The following is a 21,984-nucleotide window of genomic DNA, read 5'->3' as shown; positions in this document are numbered from 1 at the left end:
CACTTAGAACTGATAGTGCTTTCCTTGAATGACAAACCTGAGATATTTTCTGTGTGCAGGATGGATTGGTATATGTGAATACGCATCTTTGAGGTCTAGTGCTGTCATGAAATCGTGTTTTTGGAGTAGTGGGATAACATCCTGTAGAGTTACCATGTGAAAATGTTCTGACAGGATGTAAAGATTGATGGCCCTGAGATCTAATATTGGCCTGAGGGTGCCATCCTTTTTGGGAATTAGGAAATATAGTGAGTAAACTCCTTTACCTATTTTAGATTGTGGTACCAATTTTATTTCTTGTTTGAGTAGTAGAGATTTGACATCTTTTTGTAACAGACTGATGTGTTCTGTGGATAGTTTGTGTGACCGTGGTGGTATATTTGAAGGAGTGTGAATCAATTCTAGGCAATAGCCATTGTGGATAATTGATAGTACCCAATTGTCTGTGGTAATGTTTTGCCCATTTGTGTGGAACTGTTGTAGTCTTTCCCTCACAGGAGATGTGTGGAGGGGATTGAGAAAAGTCACTGTTTAGGGTGCTTTAGAGGTTGATTAGAGATTTGAAATTTCGATCTATTTCTGGGGTACTGTCCTCTATACGTGCCCCTAAAATCACCTTGTTGGTATTGTGGTTGGTAGGTTGGTTTTGCCTGTGATGTGGATGCCTTTGTTGTCTGTGGTCTGAACCCACCTCGAAATTGAGGTTTCCGAAAGGATCCCCTGTATGGTGTGGAGTATAGTGCGCCCATTGCTTTTGCCATATCTGAATCCTTTCTTAATTTTTCTATGGCTGTGTCAACTTCTGGCCCAAAAAGATGCTATTTGTCGAATGGCATGTTTAACACAGCCTGCTGTATTTCTGGTTTAAAACCCAAGAATCTTAGCCATGCATGCCTGCGTATTGTGACTGCAGTATTGACACTTCTAGCAGGAGTGTCTGCTGCATCTACGGCAGATCGAATTTGATTATTAGTAATGGCTTGCCCTTCTTCCACTACTTGTTGTGCCCTCTTTTGGTGTTCTTTGGGGAGATGCTGAATTATGTCTTGCATTGCGTCCCAATGGACTGTCATAGCAAGCTAACAGTGCTTGTGAGTTGGCTATCCTCCACTGATTTGCTGCTTGGGATGCCACTCGTTTCCCTTCAGCATCGAATTTCCTGCTCTCCTTTTCAGGTGGGGGCGCATCTCCTGAGGACTGACTGTTTGCTCTTTTTCTGGCAACGCTAATGACCACAGAATCTGGAGATACCTGATGGGTAATTTTGGAGGAGTGGCCTTTTTCGGTGACGAACTGTTAAGTTGGTCACCAGTAGTCTTTTTTCGGGCCGAGCCATAGCCTTCCGGCAGTGGTGTTCCCAAGGCCTTACGTTTTTGCTTTTGTGGGGTACTGGGGCAGGCGTACTCACATGCTGGCCTGCTGTGACCAGACTGTCTTCTGATTCCTGTTCGGATTCGGAATCTCGAACCGAGACCGCTGTTTGCATCATTTCTTCCTCCTCCACGTCGAGATGTTCGCTGCTTCTCGACTCCATTTCGAGTCGTCGTGCCCTCCTGTCTCGAAGAGTCTTTTTCGAACGGAAGGATCGACAGACCTCGTAATTTTCTTACCGATGATCCAGGGAAAGGCAAAGATTACAAACCAGATGCTGGTCAGTATACAGGTATTTCGGTGGCACCGAGGACAGAAACGGAATGGAGTCCGATCCATGAGGCTTCCACGCAGTCGGTCCGAATTGGGCGCGTGTGCGCCCCGAGGGGCGAGTAAAGTTGTTTTTTCCCCGACAGTATCGCTGTGTCAATGGAAGATATAAACCGATCTATACAATACCGCCGAAAAGAGTTTTTCAAAGTTTTCCGAATCGAAATCTCGGAGCGAGAGGAAACACGTCCGAACCTGACAGCAGGAAGAAACCAATTTAACAATGGAGTCGATGCCCATGCGCAATGGAACCGAAGGAGGAGGAGTCACTCAATCTTGTGACTCAAAAACACTTCTTCGAAGAAAAACAACTTGTAACACTCAGAGCCCAACACTAGATGGCAGGAATAATGCACAGAATGTGTATCGGCAGCTACACATGCCATCTAACATATATATATGTATCAACACACAGGGGGTACCAAATAGATAAGACCAGAATATCTCTTCAGTCTTAAATGTAAGTTAGTAATAATAACCCAGCATCCCAGACACAGAGAGACAATATTCTTAATATGTCACTGTATAATGGAGTTAATCTGAAATTATGTGCCTTCTACCAATGGAAATTGAGTCCTGCCTACTATGAGGCTCGGCACAGATGTAGACACTCATGTGACACTAATCAGGAGGATGGGTATGTTACAGGTGGAGCTTTTGCCCTCGCTTCAGAATGAGGTTCAATACTAACCCAGGAAGTACCAGGCCAAGAAGCGTAGGGAAATCATCCTTTTCCGTGGCATGTGGAACAGATACACTGTGTCAATCACCTGCTCTTTCGGAACCTGAAAAATTTACAAAAACAACTGCAAATTACTACAGGGCAACATCTATGAAAATGAGGTCATCAAGTAAGACTGCATGTAAGTGAACTCAGCAAATGTGAACCAAATAAAGGCTTATCAGGGTAAAATGCACAGATGGAGCCTGCCCCCATCCTCATAAAGACCATAAAAAGTTCAGATGCCTCCCCCCCCCCCCAAAAAAAAAAACATACCTCTGTGCCTGCATATGTTCTTAAATCTACATTACGGCCAATTCTTTTCTTTTGATTTTGTGCTGTAAAATTCAGCATTTCAGATTTCTTAATTGGTTTTTCTATCCAAATGATAAAAATAGAAGAGGCTAAATATAGGATAAGGGCAAGTTACTTACCTTTATAAAGAATGTGTTACTTACCTGTAACTCCTGTTCTCCAGTATTGGTTTCTTTCATAGATTCACATGCTTGAATCATTCCCAGTCGAAGTGTGAGTCCCACAGTATCATAGTAAGCAGTATATATCAGTATAATAGACTACAAAGGGAATTCAAAGTACAGCTTAAAAGCTTATATATGTTTTTTTTTTTTTTTTTTTTTAAAGAACCAAAGATGAACAAAAGACCAATCAGGTGACAGCACCCTTAGAAGACTCCCAACAGAGTAATCTTACCTCAGATTTTCCAACCACTAGTGGGCTAAACCTCACTGGCCGAGAAGGAGAGCCGCTAAGGGGAGGAGGGAGGGTCGCATGTGAATCTATGAATGATACTAAAACTGGAGAACAGGAGTTACAAGTAAGTAAAACATTATTTCTCCAGTATTGGGGTATCTTTCATAGATTCACATGCTTAAATCAGAACAGTTAGCAGTGCAATATATTAGCAATCAAATACACATGAATACGATAGGGGATGGTGGGTACAACATTATACATTATATGGTAACAGGCTCACATTTATTGGAAAAGATGTCAAAGTACTGTCTGACCCGCTGATTTATCAGTGATCTGTGCTGAATCCAGATGGTAGCGCTGGGTGACAGTGCGCCTGCTCTTCCAGGTTGCAGCACAGCATATATTTTCAATGGATACCCAGGCAAATAAGGCCGCTGTTGTGGAAACTGCTCTCGTTGAGTATGCCTCAGTCTTTTGTCGTAAAGGCATGCCCGTCTTGGAGTGGCAGAACTGGACGACCAATTAAATCCATATTGCTATGGTGGGATTGGAGACTGGTCCTCCTTTGTTATTGTTACCACAGGCCACAAAAAGTTGATCAGTAGTACCAATATGCTTTGTTCGATGTATGTAAAATTTTAAACATCTCTTGTCATCAAGAGTATGAAGACTTTGTTACGCTGGTGTTTGGGGATTGGAAAAGAAAGTTGAGCAGAAACAGTTGATATAGATGAAAATCAGGAGGAACCTTTGGTATAAACTTGGGATTAGTTCGTAGGATTACCATGGTATCTTTGAATTGCAAGAAAGGTTCTTTAATAGTGAACGCTTATAGTTTGCGTACTCTTCTAGTAGAGGTGAGCGGAAGTAACAAAGCCACCTTCCAGGTGAGGAACTTCAGTTCAGCCCTGTGAACCGGTTCACATGGACTTTTCATCAAGTGGGATAGCATGGTGTTGAGTTGCCATGCAGGTGGCAGTGACTTTATTGGAGGATATGCTCTGAAGGGTCCTTTAAGGAACTGGATGATTAACCTGTGCAAACATAATGAAGGATATCCCAAAGTTCACCTTTATCTGGAAATAGCAGCCAAACGCACTTTGACAGAGGAATGCGCTAGACCGGGTTTGGCTTGAGATAGTAAACATGGTAACACCTGTTCAGGAGGTGATGTGATAGGTTGTGTGTTAGATTTCTTGCACCAAAGACAAATTAATTTACATCTGAAGCAATATGTTTTGTTGGTAGAATCTGCTCGAGCCTTCGTAAGAAACTCCGACAGTCCACTGCATTATCTAGGTGCTGTAGCTCATGGTGCTCAGGAGCCAGGCTGATAAATGCAGAGAAATGTGGTCTGGATGAAGGACCTGCTGATCGTGCATCGAAAATAAGTCTACCTGGGGCTCGAGGTGAATGCGTTTGTCCAATGTCAACATGAGGAGCTCCATGAAGGAGTGTTGACTGGGCTAGTGGAGTAATTACTATTAACTGGCATGGTTCCTGTTTAATTTTCCTGAGAATTCTGAAAATACGTGGGGGTGGGAAGCATAGGCATAAGTGCTGGACATTGCATCAAAAGGGCATTCCCACAGGATCACTTTTGAAGGTACCTGCTGGTGTAAAACCGCGATTTGCTGTTATCTCACGATTCAAATAGATCCAGACTGGGTTTGGCCCACCTCTAAAATATGGCATTCAGGACCAGTTGGTACAGTTCCCATTTGTGACAATGTTGGGTCGTTCTGCTCAAGGTGTCTAATAGCAAGTTGTGTACTCCTGGTAGATGTTCTGCAGTTATGGTTACACAATGATGTAGTGCCCAAAGCCAGATTACTTGAGCTTCTTGGAACAGAATTGTGGATCTTGCACCTCTGTTTGTTGAGGTAATGCATAGTCGTTGTGTTGTTTGTCCTTATCAACACAGAAGAACCTTGAAATCTCAGTAGGAAAGCTTGAAGAGCTAGTGACAATGCTCCAAGATTGAGGAAGTTGATATGCAGTTTCGAGTGGTCTGGAGTTCACATGCCCTGAATTTGTAGCTCTTGTGCGTCCAAAAGAGTTGCATTTTGAAACAAGCATGAGGTATGAGGAGAGTGGCTGAAGACATCATGCCTATTCGAGATTTGATCAGGCGAACTAAAGCACTTTCTTCTTGAAAGGGAGTGAGCCAGAATGGGCAGTTTATGCTGACTGTCTACAGACAAGAATGCCTTGTTGGGTAATGTATCTAGAGTTGCTCCCAGAAAGGTTATCCTTGCTGAAGGCGAAAGAAGGGATTTCTGGAATTTGACTGTGAGCCCCAGGTTTTGAAAGAGGTGAAGACACCTGCCATTGTCCCTCAATGCCTTTTGCGAATAGGTAGCCTTTTGTCAACCAGTCGTTGAGGTAAGGGAAAACCTGAATGCCTTGTTGTCGCAGGGGGGCTGTCACTGGGGCAAGACATTTCATAAATATTTGGGGAGCGGATCTGAGACCAAAGTGAAGGACTTTGAACTGGTAATGTGTACTGGCTATGGCAAAACTGCTGAATTTGCAATGATTGGAATGGATGGGAATGTGAAATAAGCCTCCTGGTGTTAAAGCCTGGTAAGAAAATCTCCTTGGTTGAGAAGCTGGAAAATTTCCTGGAGGGAAATCATATGGAAAGATTGTTTCTTCAGGTACTTGTTGAGTTTCCCGAGGTCGAGAATGGGACGTCACTCCCCTGACTGCTTTCTCACAAGGAAAAAAACGTGAGTAAAATCCCTTTACTTTTGGAGAATATAACCAGTTCTATGGCCCCCTTTGAAAACATGGTCAAAACCTCCTTGCGAAGATGATGAATGTGAGAAGGGAGGAATTTTGTTGTTGGTGGAGTCTTAGGAGGAATTTGAGTAAACTCCAAAGTATGGCCACACTCGAGATCTAGGACCCATTGTCCATAGTTATCTTGCTCCAGTGATGTAAGTACTGGGAAACTCTGGTACCCATAGAAAGATGAGTAGGGGATGTAGCCAGTAGTTTAAGGTTGTCACTGTTTCCTAGTTGTGTCTCTGGTCTATCGCCTTCTTGGTTGCTATTTAGAAGAGGCTAATAGTGGGCCAAATGGGCTGCTGGTAAGATTGTGGCTGGTACCTCTGGTATCCTCCATGGTATGACTAAAATCTGCAGCCATGCACGCCACAAAAAGGTGTTTTACCGAACTGGAGAGTTCCAAGAGATCGAGCAGTTTCTGTGTCCGTTTTTATGGCCTACAGAGCATCATCGACGTGTTTCCCAAATAACAAATTGCCGCTGAAGGGCATGTCAAGGATTTTTGTCTGCATTTCTGGATGAAACAGTGTAGCCTTAAGCCAACTCTGGTGCTGAAGTACAGCAGATCCCACCAGCTGCCGGAAGCCTGTGGATGCAATATCCATTGCACAGTCAATCTCGGATGCCGCCTTCCTGTAAAATATGGATAGCTTTGGTTTTCTTGTCATCTGGTAGGAAATCCAGGTATGTGGCAATGTCTGACTGCACATTCTGGGGCAGTATGATGTCTAAATGTAGAGTTTGCGGCTCGGACAGTGGTACCTGACATGACAATCTTTTACCGATATTGTCTAATCGCCTGCCATCCTTATCAGGCGGAGAAGTGATCAGAGTGGAAGGATTTTTAAATCTGCATTGTGCAGCCTGAGTAATGAGAATCCGGTCTTGGATGTCCGATCAAGTAGGCTGGCGAATCATCTGGTGCTTTTTTTTTTTTTTTTAAATCAATTCTGGGAAGAATGGCACTCATGATTTTAACTCCGTCCTCCCATATGTAGTCTGCAATCAGTATTGCTCTGTTTTTTCTAGATTGATCTTTGAAGTCATAAAGAGAACAGACCATCTGTAGTGGGGAGCTGGAAATGCACAGCGGCTCTCTCCATTAGCATATGAAAACCACCAATATCTCCAGGCGAGATAAGGTAATCATCCCATTCATTGGTGATGGTATGATTGATTACGGCTTCTTCTCTGTCTCCATCACTGTCAACAACATCTTCAGTTGAGGAAGGATTGTCTCAAGGAGGCATGGCAATGCAGGATTACGGAGTCATCCTTGGGGTAGGAGGAGGAGGCCAAGACTGAGGTGCAAGCGCAGTTACTACTGCAGGTGATTGATGAGCTTCAGCTTGTATTGGCAAGTGTTTGTAATAATCTTTAAGCATGCTTTGGAGGTGTTGCACAAGGGTAGCTGGAACCTGAACCATGTCTGATTGTGGTGGAGTAGGCCCATGAGGATGATACTGTTTTACGTATTGATGAGTTTGGTAAAAAGGCTAAAAATATTCTTGCTCTGTCTTAATCCTGATACTTAATGTGCAATTCAGAGGGGCTGTGGGCTGCACCAAACGTTCTTTGTTCTTCGACCGAGTCTGGAATATCCAGTAAGTGGTTGGGTATAATTGGGGACAAGCCAGTAGGTGACGTGAAACTAAGATTACTAGGAGGAGATGGCAAGACCGGCATTGGTGAGGTCGTAAATGGTGTGAGGGTAATAGTAATGTTGATGGCCTCTTGTGTTTTGACTTCAATGACCATGACAAGGAGGTCATTTCCGATGGCTGCATCAACTGTGTCGTCGATGAGGGTGGTACCTACACAGATGCAGTTGTCAGCAGTGTAGGCACAGTCTTGGACGTCACTGTGGAAGTAGTCTTTGTAGACGCAGCAACCATTGTCAATGTTGTTGACGAGATGGATGACGACAGTTAAAAAGTTGTTGGGCTTCCGTCATTTCTAGCTGTCCTAGACAATGGTTTTAACATCTTTTGTGCCGTCAACGATGTCTTTGTAGCAAAGTTTGACTTTCTTGAGGCAGGTTCAGATAAAGATCTAGCCTTTATAGAAATGGCTATAGATGTATTAGATAGCTCAGATTTAGAGGCTGAGGAAGCCCAGTTTTGTTTTTCTTCATGGAAAGAGCCTTCCATTGATCCATGGTAGGTCTTTTTCAAGGCTTTTTGGCTTTGATGAGGGGACTCATTGTGAGACCTTTCCCTCTTTCTGGAAGTCTGTGAGGAGATGGAACACTCACTCATTTCCTCCTCAGAAACTACAATAGCCTTGGTTGTAAGTGTCTGCAACTGTAATAAAAGTCTTCCCTCAAGGTTGTTGAAAGGTTTTGTAGAAAACGTTCTGTAAATCTTGCACTCTCTCACCTTGTGGGATGGATGAAGGCAATTTAGACATTCTTTGTGAGGATCTATTGAATAGAGCCTTTTCTTACCACAGGCAGCACAAGGTCTGAAGAGTCCTTTGTTTACCAGTTCTGACATACTGGAAAAGAAATAGCTGTTCGAAAATCACCAGTTATGGGTCAACTGAGCAGAGCTCGGGGAAACTCCCTCACACATGACATGCGGTACAAATCTGAGGGAAGGTGCCTCTGTTAGGAGTGTTCTATGGGTGCTGTTGCCCGACTGGTCATTGTTCAACTTTGGTCCTTTTTTTGTTATTTTTTTATATTTTTTATATTTTTTAAAAAAGGATATAGGTTTAGTAAGCTGAACGTTATATTCCCTTTACAGCCTGTTATACTGATATATACTGCTTGTTATGATATCGTAGGTCTCCAATGTAGACGACTGGGAATGATTCAAGCATGTGAAACTATGAAAGCTACCCCAATACTGGAGAATATTATTTCTAGTGGATACTCTGTCTAACCACAGATCCCTTAACTTTTGAATGCCCTCAGGCACGAGACTGGCTCTGGAAACCTTTCAGTAATTGCCCCGGTGACAGGACCTCGGTCTGCTTGCTAGACTAATAGATATAGAACCGTCAGAAGGTGATGTAATAAGACAGTGGTTCAAGTCTATTTAGTTTATTTCTTATTTTTATTTTCTTTAATGCTGTTGTATTATACAAGACTGAAAGGAGGTAATGTGGTGTTCCAACGGTAGGATGTATTTTACATTGTCCTTTCCTTTTTATTCTTTTAGGTTCCTTGGTGTGCCTTGGCCACTTCACAGGCCTTGTGCCTTGGGAAAAGGAAATAGCTCAGGTAAGTTTTGGGAAACTATGTCTTGGGTAATATCAGGGGGAAAGGGGTGAGGGATCGTGGTAACACCTTGTGTGCAGGCTTGAGTTAGTTCTTCAGTCACCTATTTGCTTGTCTCCCTTTTTATTGTGCACATGCTGAGATAGGCCTAGTTAAGTCTCACTACCCGGGGACCAACGTGGCAAACCAGCTACAGCTGCGTTCCCCCTCTACCTCATCTCAGCCACTCAGCTTCCCCACAGCCCACAATGCCCACGTATGCGTGCCTGTACCTGGGCAAGCCACGTTCCTCCTGTAACACGGCGGGGCACTCCAGGGGGTCAGTGGCCCCCTAGCTCCATGCTCTTGTTCTCCCAGCATCCGCTTTCTTGTCCCAACGAGGATTCCTCCTGCTTCAGTCTTGCAGCGTTCTCCTCCAGCTCTGTGTCTCTCGGTGTCTTCCTTCCACCCACATCTCTTTCTCCTCCCTCAAAATTCAGCTCAGACCAGATATTAGCTGCCTCGTCGAAGGGTGAAGGGTGTGTCCTGGGGGTCGGCTAAAATGCTGGTTCACTGTCCAAACATGCCCTTGGGGCACCCGCCAAAGTTTGCTGTCACCTCGGTGACATCATCCTGATGTCCCAACTACACAGCAGCTGTTTTGCTAAAGCCCCCATGCACTGACAGGATGAACCATTGGACGCTGCAGCAACCTAGTCCTGATGCTGCAAGTGAAGGCACGGCGCCTTATATAGGCATCACCCCTGCAAGATTAACTCAGTTTACCGTAAGGCATTTCAAGCCCCTAGATAAGGAGCATCAGTAACAGACTGCTAACTGTTGCAGTGTGAAGAATTGAACATGGGACCTTAATAAAAGCAAGACCATTCCACAGAAAAGGGGGAGGAGGAAGTGCGAGGAGGAACCTGCAGTTAGAGTAACCACCAGAAAATGTTACAGAAGATATGTAACTTTTTCTTCTGTAGATACTTCTAACCACAGATTGCTTACCTTTCAAATGGATAGCAAATAAATACCTCCCAAAATGTGTAGTGTCTGAGGAATGTACTGCAAACTAGGAAATCAGAGCAGTAAAGATGAAATGGCCTTATCTGCAAATGTGTGAATCAAGACAGTAATGTCTGGTGAAAATGTTGATCGACGCCCATGTAGGTCCCTGGTAGACGTCAAGCACTGGAATACCCCTGGATAAGGCCTTAGAGGCAGATGTAGCTCTAGTAGAATGAGTTTGAATGCCCTCGGGAGGCTCGTTCTAAGCCAAGGCATTTCACATTTTAATGAAGAAACCAATCATCTGAATCAAGTCCATTTCTGGAAGTCTTCCACTTCTCAGCAGAAAGCACTATAAAGATTTGGTCATCCACCACGTGCTCTTTAGCTTGATCGATATAAAAGCTAAAGGCTTTCTTGGGGTTCAATCAATGAAGCTTCTCCTCTTTACAGGCATGTAGGAGAGAGCAAACAGTGGGAAGGGTGATAGACTGTGCCACATGGAAGGCCAAAACCTTAGGTGGAAAGGATGCCCAGGTCCAAAGCACCAACTTTTCCAGAAATAAGGTGTCATATGGTGCTTGTACGCATAGTACCTGCAGTTCACAGACATAGCACACAGACGTAACCACAATGAGGAAAGCAGTCTTAAAGGTCAGATACCTCAATGAACAGTTGTGCATTGGCTTGAAAGGCAAGCACACTATAAAGTTATTACCTAGTTAAGGTTCCAATGCTAAATGACAAAAGGAGAGGGAAGACTCCAATGTAAGCTCTTTCAAAAAACATTCAGCTGGTGACTTAAACAGGGAAGACTGGTCAGATAAACTGAGAAAACGATAGTGGATTGGGCCAAAGATAGGAAAGACAAAAATACAAGAGAAAGTTTAGAGCCTTCAATTGATCTCTCCTACAGTTCTGCTACTCTCATACCAGGCCTTAAACTTAGTCCATAGTAAGTCCATTTCACGAATGGATGGCGCACTGCCAAGAGGACATCTACTACCTCTACAGGTAGGTCAGATCCACTCCATCAGTTCTGCATAATCTTCACACATGGTTGTATCGTTTGTGGAGATTTGGATGAATAACCCCGTCCTGTTGCTGTAACAGCAAGTCTTCCCCACAAGCCAGACTAAGTAGTGGGGCAAATGATCAGCCTCAGCAGCTTGGAGTATCGTATCAAATCAAATCATTAACATTTATAAAGCGCGCTACTCACCCGTGCGGGTCTCAAGGCGCTATTGTCACACGCTCTGAGCCCAGTCCAGGGCTATCAGAATGATGAGACAAGTCTTTCCAGGCAGAATTCAGAGACGCAAATGGGGTGGGCATGGGTAGCAGAGACCCTAAGCCCCATGAAAGATTAAACAAACTGCAGGGAGCCTGGAGGCTGAAACTGCCAAGAACAAAAAGGATCAAGAGTGATTGTTCTTGGTGGTAGCAAACAGATCTACGTAAGATAGACTAAGTAAAGATGCCTTGAACTACGTGCAAGTGTAGACACCACTCGTTGCAAGCTATGGTCTGTCTGCTGAGCTGGTCTTCTCTTGCTTTCAGCAATCCTGGAAGATGGCTGACATGAGATCTCCTGACTATCTAACCAGAGCTCCAGTTCCAGTGCCATCTGGCACAGCAACTGCTACCCTACACCGGCCTTGTTGTTGTGGTACCACAAGGCAGTTGTGTTGTCCTTCCGAATTTTCCCAGGGCTGCACTTCATGGAAGGAAGATAGGCTCGAGAGACAGACAGATGGCACCCAACTCCAGAAGGCTGAATTGGTACTTCTGCTCCAATGGAGACCAAAAGCCATTGATTTTCATCTCGTTAAGGTGGTCTTTGTAGCCTGAAGGTGATGCGTTAGTCACCACTGTGATCTCTAGGTGAGGTAGGGAGAAAGGTCTGCTGCATGTCAGGTCAGAGTCTTTTAACCAACATTTGAGATCCCAGGTCGCTTCACCTGACACATGGATACTGTCTGTGAGGCACCCTCAGTGTTTAGCCAATTGAAGGAGAAGGTTTTACTGAAGCGCACGCATGTGCTAAAGAGCATAAGGCACCATAAAGATACACAATACTAGGAGACCAAAAAGCCTTGGAATAGTCCAGGCTGGAACTAAGGACTGCGGCTTGAACATTGGGATCATATCCAGAATGTCCCAGATGTAGGGGGTGGCATTGCGTCGCTGGGAACCCCAGGGATGAATGTAGCAAGATAGTCATTTAGAGTTTGGCCTGTGACTGACTGATGAGCCCTTCTACAACAACCAGTTGTTGTGGAATGGGAAGACCCACTCGCTCAAATTGCAAAGGCGGCCCACAGTACAACCACTACCACCTTTGTCAAGACACTAGGGGCTCAAGTGACCCCCAAAGGGAAAAATAACTAACTGAAAGTGTTCCTTCCCAACGACAAATGTGAGGAAAGCCCTATAGGATGAACACATAAAAGTATAAGTCCTGAAAGTCCAAGGACACCATGCCTTTCCAGGATCTAGAGCAGAAAGGACCTAGGCCACGGCTGGCATCTTGAGTTCTTCCATCCAAATGAAGACATTCAGAAATCAAAGATCCAAACTAGCCTGTGCCTACCTTTCGTGTTGGCACACGAAAATAGCTGGGATAGCACATGCTGCCTCTGTCCTTTTCAGGTACTCACTAAATTGCCCTCTTTGGCCAGCAATGACTGAACCTCTGTCAAATATGTAGGCATATTCTGCCAAATTCTAGCTGAAACAGGAGGAACTGGGTGAGGGATTAACAAAAAGAGAAGGGTGTAACCTTGATAGAAAACATGTAGCACCCACTGGTCTGAGGTAATTGTGCAACAGCTTGGCAGGCAAAAGTACAAGGAGAAGGTCTCTAGATCTCTTTCAAAAGATGCGGTAAGACTATGAACAGACAGGATTGCTACTTCCTCACTGCATCAGTTTCATAGATGGGGCCAGGTATCCATGGAGTCCAATGGCACCACCTGTTTGCCCGACAAAGCAGTTGCTGCAAAGTTTCCAGATCCTGTCTGCCAACTAGGGAAATGTAAAAGGTAATTAATCTGCTGTTAGAGATATCCATCAAAAGTCTTGTTACTGAAAACAAAAAGGAACAGAGCAGCAGTACATCCATTGGTGCCTCCTAAAAAAATAAAGTAAAATAAACATTGGTAAAGCCAATAAATCTTATTTTTGAAATGGCATTAGCACTCACCTTTTGGTTTTAACAATGCTTCTTGCCAATGTTGAATAGGTTTAGAAAAAAAGACCAGCTTTAACATCATGACATACACCTACCTGCATGCGATGAGGAAACTAAGCACACCAGCATCAACTGCGGAATGGGGATAGAATTAGATAACTGGTGAGGAGTCAGAGCCTATTAGTGCTGACTGCGAAAAACCCTGCTTGGAGAGGCAGCAACAGGGGGAGGTCTTCAGACCATAAAGTCAGCAAAATTGTTTTCAAGGTCAGTAAAACACCACCATAGTTTCAGGAGCAAAGCTCCAGATCCACTTCAAAGGGTGCACAAAAAATAGAACAGACAGTGCGCCGAACGGATTCCTTTTACTGCTCCATCCTGTCACTTCCATATGAGGGCAAGGTAAACATGGAATCTACCAGTTTGCATAGCGGAGCATTTGCTGAAAAGTCCTGGAACCACTCTGCTACATAGGAGAATTCAAAAAGTGAGGAATCTGGGGTTAACAGTAGCCATCAAAAAGTCTTGCTACTTAAAACAATGAGGAAATAGTCCTTAAGAGCATTCCACCTCGCTGCCTAACAAATAAAATGGGACAAATATTGGCAGTCAATATGTTTTTCCTGGGAAAGGCTTAAGCTCTGACCTCTTGATTTTAAAAATGCTTCGACCATGCTGAAAGGACTGGCAAAAACACCACCTTTAGCATCATCACGCTTGTTAGACCCATTAGCTCTTGGAGAGGTTTCACCTGTCTTTTTGCTTCTGACCTCCTCTTTTTGATCCTGTGCTGAATTTCGTTCTTGCTGCCTTTAGGACTCTGGATATTTTACAACTGCTGACCACTGCTAAAGTGCAAGTTCTCCCTGTCTAAATTGTATTGGTGATTGGTTTATCCATAATTGACATATTTGATTTACTAGTAAATCCCTAGTATAGTGCACCAGGTGTGCCCAGGGCCTGTACATTAAATGGTACTAGTGGGCCTGCAGCACTGACTGTGCTATCCACATTAGTAGCCCTGTAAAAATGTCTCAGGTCTGCCATTGCAGTGCTTGTGTGTGCAGTTTTAAACTGCCATTTCGACCTGCCAAGTTCACCCACTTACCAGACCCAAAACTTCCTCTTACTACACGTCACCCCTAAATTCGGCCCAAGGCAGCCTTATGGGCAGGGTGCAGTGTACTTAAAAGGTAGGGCATGCACTGGTTTTGTTTACATATCCTGATAGTGAAATACTGCTACATTTGTTATTCACTATTACAAGGCCTCTCTCTCCCATAGGGTAACATGGGAATTACATTGAAATATCTTAAGTGTAGTTTCCCATTGGGAGTAGATACAGATCTGGAGCTTGGGATCTCTGAACTCACAACTTAAAAATACATCTTTTGGTGAAGTTGGTTTTTGAATTGTGATTTTAAAAATGCCACTTTTAAAAAGCGGGCATTTTCGTGCTTAACCATTCTGTGCCTCTGCCTGTCAGCTGAATACACAGCTGAGTCAGGTTGACAGTTTTGATGATTGTGCATTCACTCTACATAGTCATACAGAGAGCTGAGGTTTGCCCTGCATATCCTGATAGCCCATCACCAGGCTGGTGGGTCCTCCTGAGCCAGAGTGGTGGGAGGAGCGGACACTTGCACCTGTGCCTGTCCTCACATAAAGCAGCCTTCAACCCCCTGGAGTGTGTCTGGGGCCAGAGCAGGAAAGGCAGAGTCTTGTGCACTGCAAAGACACCTCTGTGAAGTTTGCCTACTTCAAAGACAGAAATGTGTATAAGGACTGGACCGCTAACACTGCATAGTTAGAATCCCTTTGGACTGAAGACATTCTGCCAGGAAGAGGAGCTGGCTGGTGTAGGAGGGACTTCCACTCTGTCTGTTGCTTTGTTGTGTTGGTCTGCAGCTTTCTTCTTCTGTTCGGGAAGTGAAAGGACTGGTACTGGCTTTCTACGTCCTGATTCCAAAGGTTCTCCAAGGGCTTGGACTGAGCTTGCCTCCTGTTAAAAAGTCTCAGGGACATCACCTGCCAGTGCCTTGGCTCTCTTGCTGAGAGTCCTGACTTGCTAAGTGGTGCCAAATCCAGTCCCTGGGCCTGTGGGAGTGAGTGCTGGTGCAGCAAGGAAGAAAGTAGTTGTAGGAAAGTACCCTCTTTTTGGCACTGTTACCCCCACTGTTTGCTTCTTGTCAGTATGCTTAGACTGTTTTCACAGGGATCCTGTTAATCAGGACCCTAGTGAGTGTGCTCTCTCCCTCTAAATTTGGTTGCTTAGGACTTTGCACACCCCACACCTGGCATACTGGTACCCCCTTATAAGTCCTTAGAATATGGTACTTATGTACCCAGGGCATTGGGGCACCAGGGGTTTCCCACGGGCTGCAGCATGTATTATGCCACCTATGGGAGCCCATGCAAAATGTGTCTGCAGGCCTACCATTGCAGCCCGCGTGAAAAGGTGCATGCATACTTTCACCACCGGTCGCTGCACCAGGTTACTGTAAGTCACCCCTATGGTAGGCCCTTGTAGCCAAGAGGGCAGGGTGCAGGTTCCTCTGTGTGAGGGCACACCTGCTTGAGCAGAGATGCCCCTACGAACCCCAGTTCCATTACACTGGACTTCGTAAGTGCGTGGAACCCATTTTACCTGTGTACTGGACACAGGTCATAACTGTGTCCAGCTACACAATGGTAACTCCGAAGCTGGGCGTGTTTGGAATCAAACATGTCGGAATCATACCCCAATACTGTTGCCAGCATTGGTGGTATGATTCCATGCACTCTGTGGGCTCCTTAGAGGACTCCCAGTATTGCTCTTACCAGTGTTCTGGGGTTTTCCTGGAACCCTGCAGTGCTGCCACCCCTCAGACAGGTTTCTGCCTTCCTGTTGCATGACCAGCTCAGGCAAAGGAAAGCACAACAAAGGTTTGTCTTGTGGGAGAGGTAGGTAACACCCTCTCCCTGGGAAACAGATGTTACAAGGCTTTAAAGTGCACATTTGGTGACCTCCTTGCAGAAACCGGTTTGCACCAGTCCAGGGACCCAGGGTCCCTGCTCTGGAGCGAAACTGTACAAAGGAAAGGGGAGTGACCACTCCCTTGTCAATCACCACCCCAGGGGTGATGCCCAGAGCTCTTCCAGGTGGCCACTTGATTCTGCCATCTTGAAACCAAGACGTGCAGAAGCCCCTGGGAGCATCTGAGTGGCCAGCTCCAGTAGGTGACATCACAGAACCCTCCTGATAGGTGGCCACCTTGCAAGGTGACCAAACCCCCTTTTAGTGCTTTTTAGGGACTCCCTTCAGGGTGGGTCCCCAAATCTGACATACAAGAATCCAGCAGGACTCCTCTGCATCGTTTACTTCATCTTCTGGCCACTGGAACCGCAACTGAACTCTTCAGGAAGTGAGTATCTGCAACTCCAGTGACTCCGCTTTGCAACATTGTTTCTCTGGCTCCTTCCCGCAACTACAACATTCACCGGCTATGCATCCTCTGAGGTCAGCGAGACTTCAACCTGCACCAAGAAGCAAGAAGGCAGAAGGAATCTCCCTTGGCATGAAGGAGTCACTCCCCTGCATCTGCAGGCACCAACTGCAATTATGACCAGCTGTGTGGATCTGCTCTCCTCTGGAACCATGTGGATCCTCCATCACAGCTGGTGGTCTGGAGTGGTCCCCTTTTTCCTCTCTACCAGCTGCCCAACTTGGGAGGCGGCAAGTCCTTGACTCTCCTTGCAGGACAGCACCCCTATGCAACGTGACTCAGCTACCAAGGCTTGTTTGCTCCTGCTCCAAGGGATCGTCAAGCTTTGCGTAGCCCCTGCCCCCAGCACTTCATCCTGCCAAGCACAGTCCTCTCTGCTGCTCCAGCAACCTGGGACTCCCCTTCAGGTGTGCTCACTGGGTCTTACTGCAAATTGCTGTGCCTGCTGCCAATGGGTTGTTTATGGGGGCTGTGACTGCTTCTGTTGGCTTGCCCGACTGCAGCGGGTGACCTCAGACTCTCCACCAAGGGTCGAGACCCCTGGGTCTTGCTGGTCCTCTTCAGCCTTGCAACTCTTCTTTTTCTTCTCTTGTATTTGCCAAGGCTTGTTGTCTTGTTCTCCTACACCACTGACCATCTGCGACCCAACAACTGACATGGGACACCATCTGCACCGCTCAAAGGTCTCCTCTTCCGCTCTTGGGCTCCACAGCTGGTCTTCTCCCCTCGTCGACCTAGTTCTACATCCACAGAAGGGTGGCTAGTGGCTCCTGCCCCACTGAACACTCCATTGTGGACTGGACTCTGTCCCCTTCTTTTGCAGGTTCTCTTCTACCGGAATCTACCTTTGGGTGTTTACTGCCTGGTCCTGTTCTCGTACAATCCTCTTTCTAAGTCCTCCTGTTAGTCCTTTGGAGAACCAGGTACTTACCTCTGCTCTCCTGGTTGCTGAGGGTCACTCTGGTACTCTCCTCTGGGGGTTCCTAGTTCCTCCAGCTCCCCTCAAACAACTCTGCATCCTTGGGTGCGGGACTGCATCTTGCATTCCAATTTCTTAGTATATGGTTTGGCCTTCCCCTGGGGGCCCTTGCTATTTTTTTTGTTTACTAAGTATTGCCAATGCTTGTTGTTTCTATGTTGTTTACTGATTGCTATTGTGTATCTAATTAGCGTGTATTTACCTCCAGTTGGAGGGGGAACTACCTATAAGTATTCTAGTGTTTTACAAAAATAAAGATACTTTATTATAGTAACACTGTGTGGTTCTTTCATGTGCGATACGTTGCTGTGTGACTATAGCGGTATTGCATAAGCTTTTCATATCCCTAGATAAGTTTTGGCTGCTCATCCACATCTACCTCTAGAGAGCCCTGGCTTCCTAGACACGGTCTACACTTCACTAATAGGAGACGCTTAGACCTGGTACAGGATTACAACACCATGGGTGTCCACCACACACCAGGCCAGCTTCCTACACTAGTTCATCGAATTCCAGAACAACTTCGGAACCGGCGCCACTCTCCGAACCCACGCCGTTACCTGCAATGGAGCAGTGGTCCCCGCTGAGTGCAATGACCGCAACCTACAATGCAGATCTGATGCCGCTGAAGTGCCTCCGAAGTCCTTCCACAGCCATAGTCCCGAGTGGCTTGGCACCGACATCTGTGGCACCCGACTCCATCGCAGCATCTGGAACCCTGTGGTGTGATCTCAACACCACAAAGTTGACGCCTCGCGTCTTGACCTCCTGGAATCATCGACCCTTGTCATAAGGAAGTGCCCCTCGCCACCAACACCACATCACCTCCTCTGCAACTGTAAGGAACAGACACCACACCTCTCCTGCCTAGCAGTAAGGAACTGAAGCCTTACCTCCCCGGTGGCATTAAGGAACAGACACTGCACCGGCTCCTGTGACGCCTCACCTCCCTGACTCCATGCAACATCTTTGTTTCCTTATCGTTTTTCAAGGTACTGTAACGGGGGTCAACACAACTCCGTGGCCGGCCGTGCTCCGTCGCAGGTGGCTCTGGACTGTTGGAAGAGATTCCGTCAAGCCGCTTTGATTGATAGCCCAGTTGGAGCTGTTGTGTTTCTAAAGCACTATAGTACATTCAATGTTTGAAAATGTGTATCTTTACTTGTGTATATTGGATTTTTGTTCCTTTGGTCTGGTTTTACTCAGATAAATATTGGCTATTATTCTAAACAAGAGTTGAGCCATTTTGTAGTGTTTCCACTGTGTTACAAATACTTTACACATTGCCTCTGAGATAAGCCACACTGCTCGTGCCAAGCTACCAAGGGGATGAGCAGGGATCATCTTAGCTGTGTGACTCCCTTACTCTATTAAAGGAGGATCCCTATGTGGACAGGGTGCAAACCACTGCCAACTAGAGACTCAATTTCTAACAGCGCTTAAGTATGTATACATCATCATGTATGTGCAAACATGCTTCAATATGCCTCAGCAGGCTTTTTTTGTTTTGTTTTGTTTTTTAACTTTGGCAGGCTTCAGCAGTCACACGTATGTATATGGCCATGTTTTACTTTTTTAATTTACTATTGTAGGATAGCAGATGTTCTTATCAGAGTGGTAAATTTAAGTAAGTGTGAAAAGAGTGAGGCAGCACTTTTTTTTTTTTTTTAACAGAAATAAGCCATCTTGCAGCAAATTTCAGCTCTCGTACTTTTTGTAAAAACTAAAAAATAATTACAAATTTGCCTTATCCAAACCTCTACTCAAAATGAGGGCAGTGAGAAAGACATTGGTCTATGGTTTTGAAAGGTTTGCTAAGAAGGTACACTTACATATCTGCTATATATTGAAAATGTCACTTACCCAGTGTACATCTGTTCGTGGCATCAGTCGCTGTAGATTCGCATGTTTTGCATAGCTCGCCATCTGGTGTTGGGCCGGAGTGTTACAAGTTGTTTTTCTTCGAAGAAGTCTTTCGAGTCACGGGACCGAGTGACTCCTCCTTTTGTCTCCATTGCGCATGGGCGTCGACTCCATCTTCGATTGTTTTTCCCCGCAGAGGGTGAGGTAGGAGTTGAATTGCAGTAATAGTGCCCATGCAATGGAGTGACTAAGTATGTACCTATTTAAGGTTGAGATGATACATATACAAATAGTTGAAGGTAACTTCCAAACTGCTACAGGCTCCCGGGGAGGCGGGTGGGCACATGCGAATCTACAGCGACTGATGCCACGAACAGATGTACACTGGGTAAGTGACATTTTCAGTTCGATGGCATCTGTCGCTGTAGATACGCATGTTTTGCATAGACTAGTAAGCAGGTATCTCCCCAAAAGCGGTGGCTCAGCCTGTAGGAGTGGAAGTAGTTTGAAATAATGTTCTTAATACGGCTTGACCTACTGTGGCTTGTTGTGCGGATAACACATCTACACAGTAGTGCTTGGTGAATGTGTGAGGCGTAGACCATGTGGCTGCCTTACATATTTCTTGCATTGGGATGTTTCCTAGAAAGGCCATGGTAGCACCTTTCTTTCTGGTTGAGTGTGCCCTTGGTGTAATGGGCAGCGGTCGTTTAGCTTTAAGGTAGCAGATTTGGATGCATTTAACTATCCATCTGGCTATACCTTGTTTTGATATTGGGTTTCCTGCATGAGGTTTTTGAAATGCAATAAATAATTGTTTAGTCTTTCTGATGTTCTTTGTTCTGTCAATGTAATACATTAATGCTCTTTTGACATCTAATGTATGTAGTGCCCTTTCAGCTACGGTATCTGGCTGTGGAAAGAACACTGGAAGTTCCACTGTTTGATTTAGATGGAACGGTGAAATAACCTTTGGCAAAAATTTAGGATTAGTCCTTAGGACGACCTTATTCTTGTGTAGTTGTATAAAAGGTTCTTGTATTGTAAACGCCTGAATCTCTCTTACTCTTCTTAGGGAAGTAATGGCGATGAGAAATGCAACCTTCCAGGTTAGGAACTGTATTTCGCTGGAGTGCATGGGTTCAAAAGGTGGACCCATAAGTCTAGTTAGGACAACATTTAGGTTCCATGAAGGAACAGGTGGTGTTCTTGGTGGTATAATTCTCCTAAGGCCCTCCATGAATGCTTTAATGACTGGTATCTTATATAGGGAAGTTGAATAGGTAGTCTGCAGGTATGCAGATATTGCTGCAAGGTGTATTTTAATGGAAGAGAAAGCCAGGTTAGATTTTTGTAAGTGAAGCAAGTAACCCACTACATGTTCTGGAGTTGTGTGTAATGGTTGTATTTGATTAATATGGCAGTAGCAAACAAACCTCTTCCATTTACTTGCATAGCACTGCCTGGTGGATGGCCTTCTGGCTTGCTTTATGACTTCCATACATTCTTGGGTAAGTTGTAAGTGCCCGAATTCTAGGATCTCAGGAGCCAGATTGCTAGATTCAGCGATGCTGGATCTGGGTGTCTGATCTTTTGGTTGTGCTGTGTCAACAGATCTGGCCTGTTGGGCAATTTGATGCAGGGTACCACTGATAGGTCTAGCAGCGTTGTGTACCAGGGTTGCCTTGCCCAAGTTGGTGCTATTAATATGAGTTTGAGTTTGTTTTGACTGAGTTTGTTTACCAGGTAAGGAAGGAGAGGGAGAGGAGGAAAAACGTAAGCAAATATCCCTGACCAGTTCATCCATAGGGCATTGCCTTGGGACTGTTTGTGTGGGTATCTGGATGCGAAGTTTTGGCATTTTGCGTTCTCCTTCGTCGCAAACAAGTCTATTTGAGGTGTTCCCCAGAGTTTGAAATAGGTGTTCAGAATATGGGGGTGAATTTCCCATTCGTGGACCTGTTGGTGATCTCGAGAGAGGTTGTCTGCGAGTTGATTTTGGATCCCTGGTATAAATTGTGCTATTAGGCGAATTTGGTTGTGAATTGCCCAACGCCAAATTTTTTGTGCTAGCAGGCTTAACTGCGTGGAGTGTGTCCCCCCTTGCTTGTTTAGATAATACATTGTTGTCATGTTGTCTGTCTTGACGAGAATGTATTTGTGAACTATTATTGGTTGGAAAGCTTTTAGTGCTTGAAAAACTGCTAGAAGTTCTAGGTGATTTATATGCAGTTTTGTTTGATGTACGTTCCATTGTCCTTGTATGCTGTGTTGATCGAGGTGTGCTCCCCACCCTGTCATGGAAGCATCTGTTGTTATTAC

At 45.2% G+C, this 21,984-nt stretch overlaps 1 protein-coding gene across 6 annotated transcripts in view; it reads right to left on the bottom strand.

Moving 5' to 3' along the window:
* The window catches only part of PAN2 (poly(A) specific ribonuclease subunit PAN2), a 415,349-nt gene that overhangs the window by 43,112 nt on the left and 350,253 nt on the right, over nucleotides 1–21,984 (bottom strand). For all 6 annotated transcript variants that reach the window (XM_069230608.1, XM_069230605.1, XM_069230604.1 and 3 more), the window contains one exon: nucleotides 2,393–2,486. In XM_069230608.1, coding sequence (XP_069086709.1) covers nucleotides 2,393–2,486 — 94 coding nt within the window. The remainder of the gene's footprint in view (nucleotides 1–2,392; nucleotides 2,487–21,984) is intronic.

Source organism: Pleurodeles waltl, chromosome 4_2, assembly GCF_031143425.1.
Source record: "Pleurodeles waltl isolate 20211129_DDA chromosome 4_2, aPleWal1.hap1.20221129, whole genome shotgun sequence".
In the NCBI taxonomy this organism is placed as follows: Eukaryota; Metazoa; Chordata; class Amphibia; order Caudata; family Salamandridae; genus Pleurodeles; species Pleurodeles waltl.
This window is presented reverse-complemented; position numbering and strand designations above follow the sequence as displayed.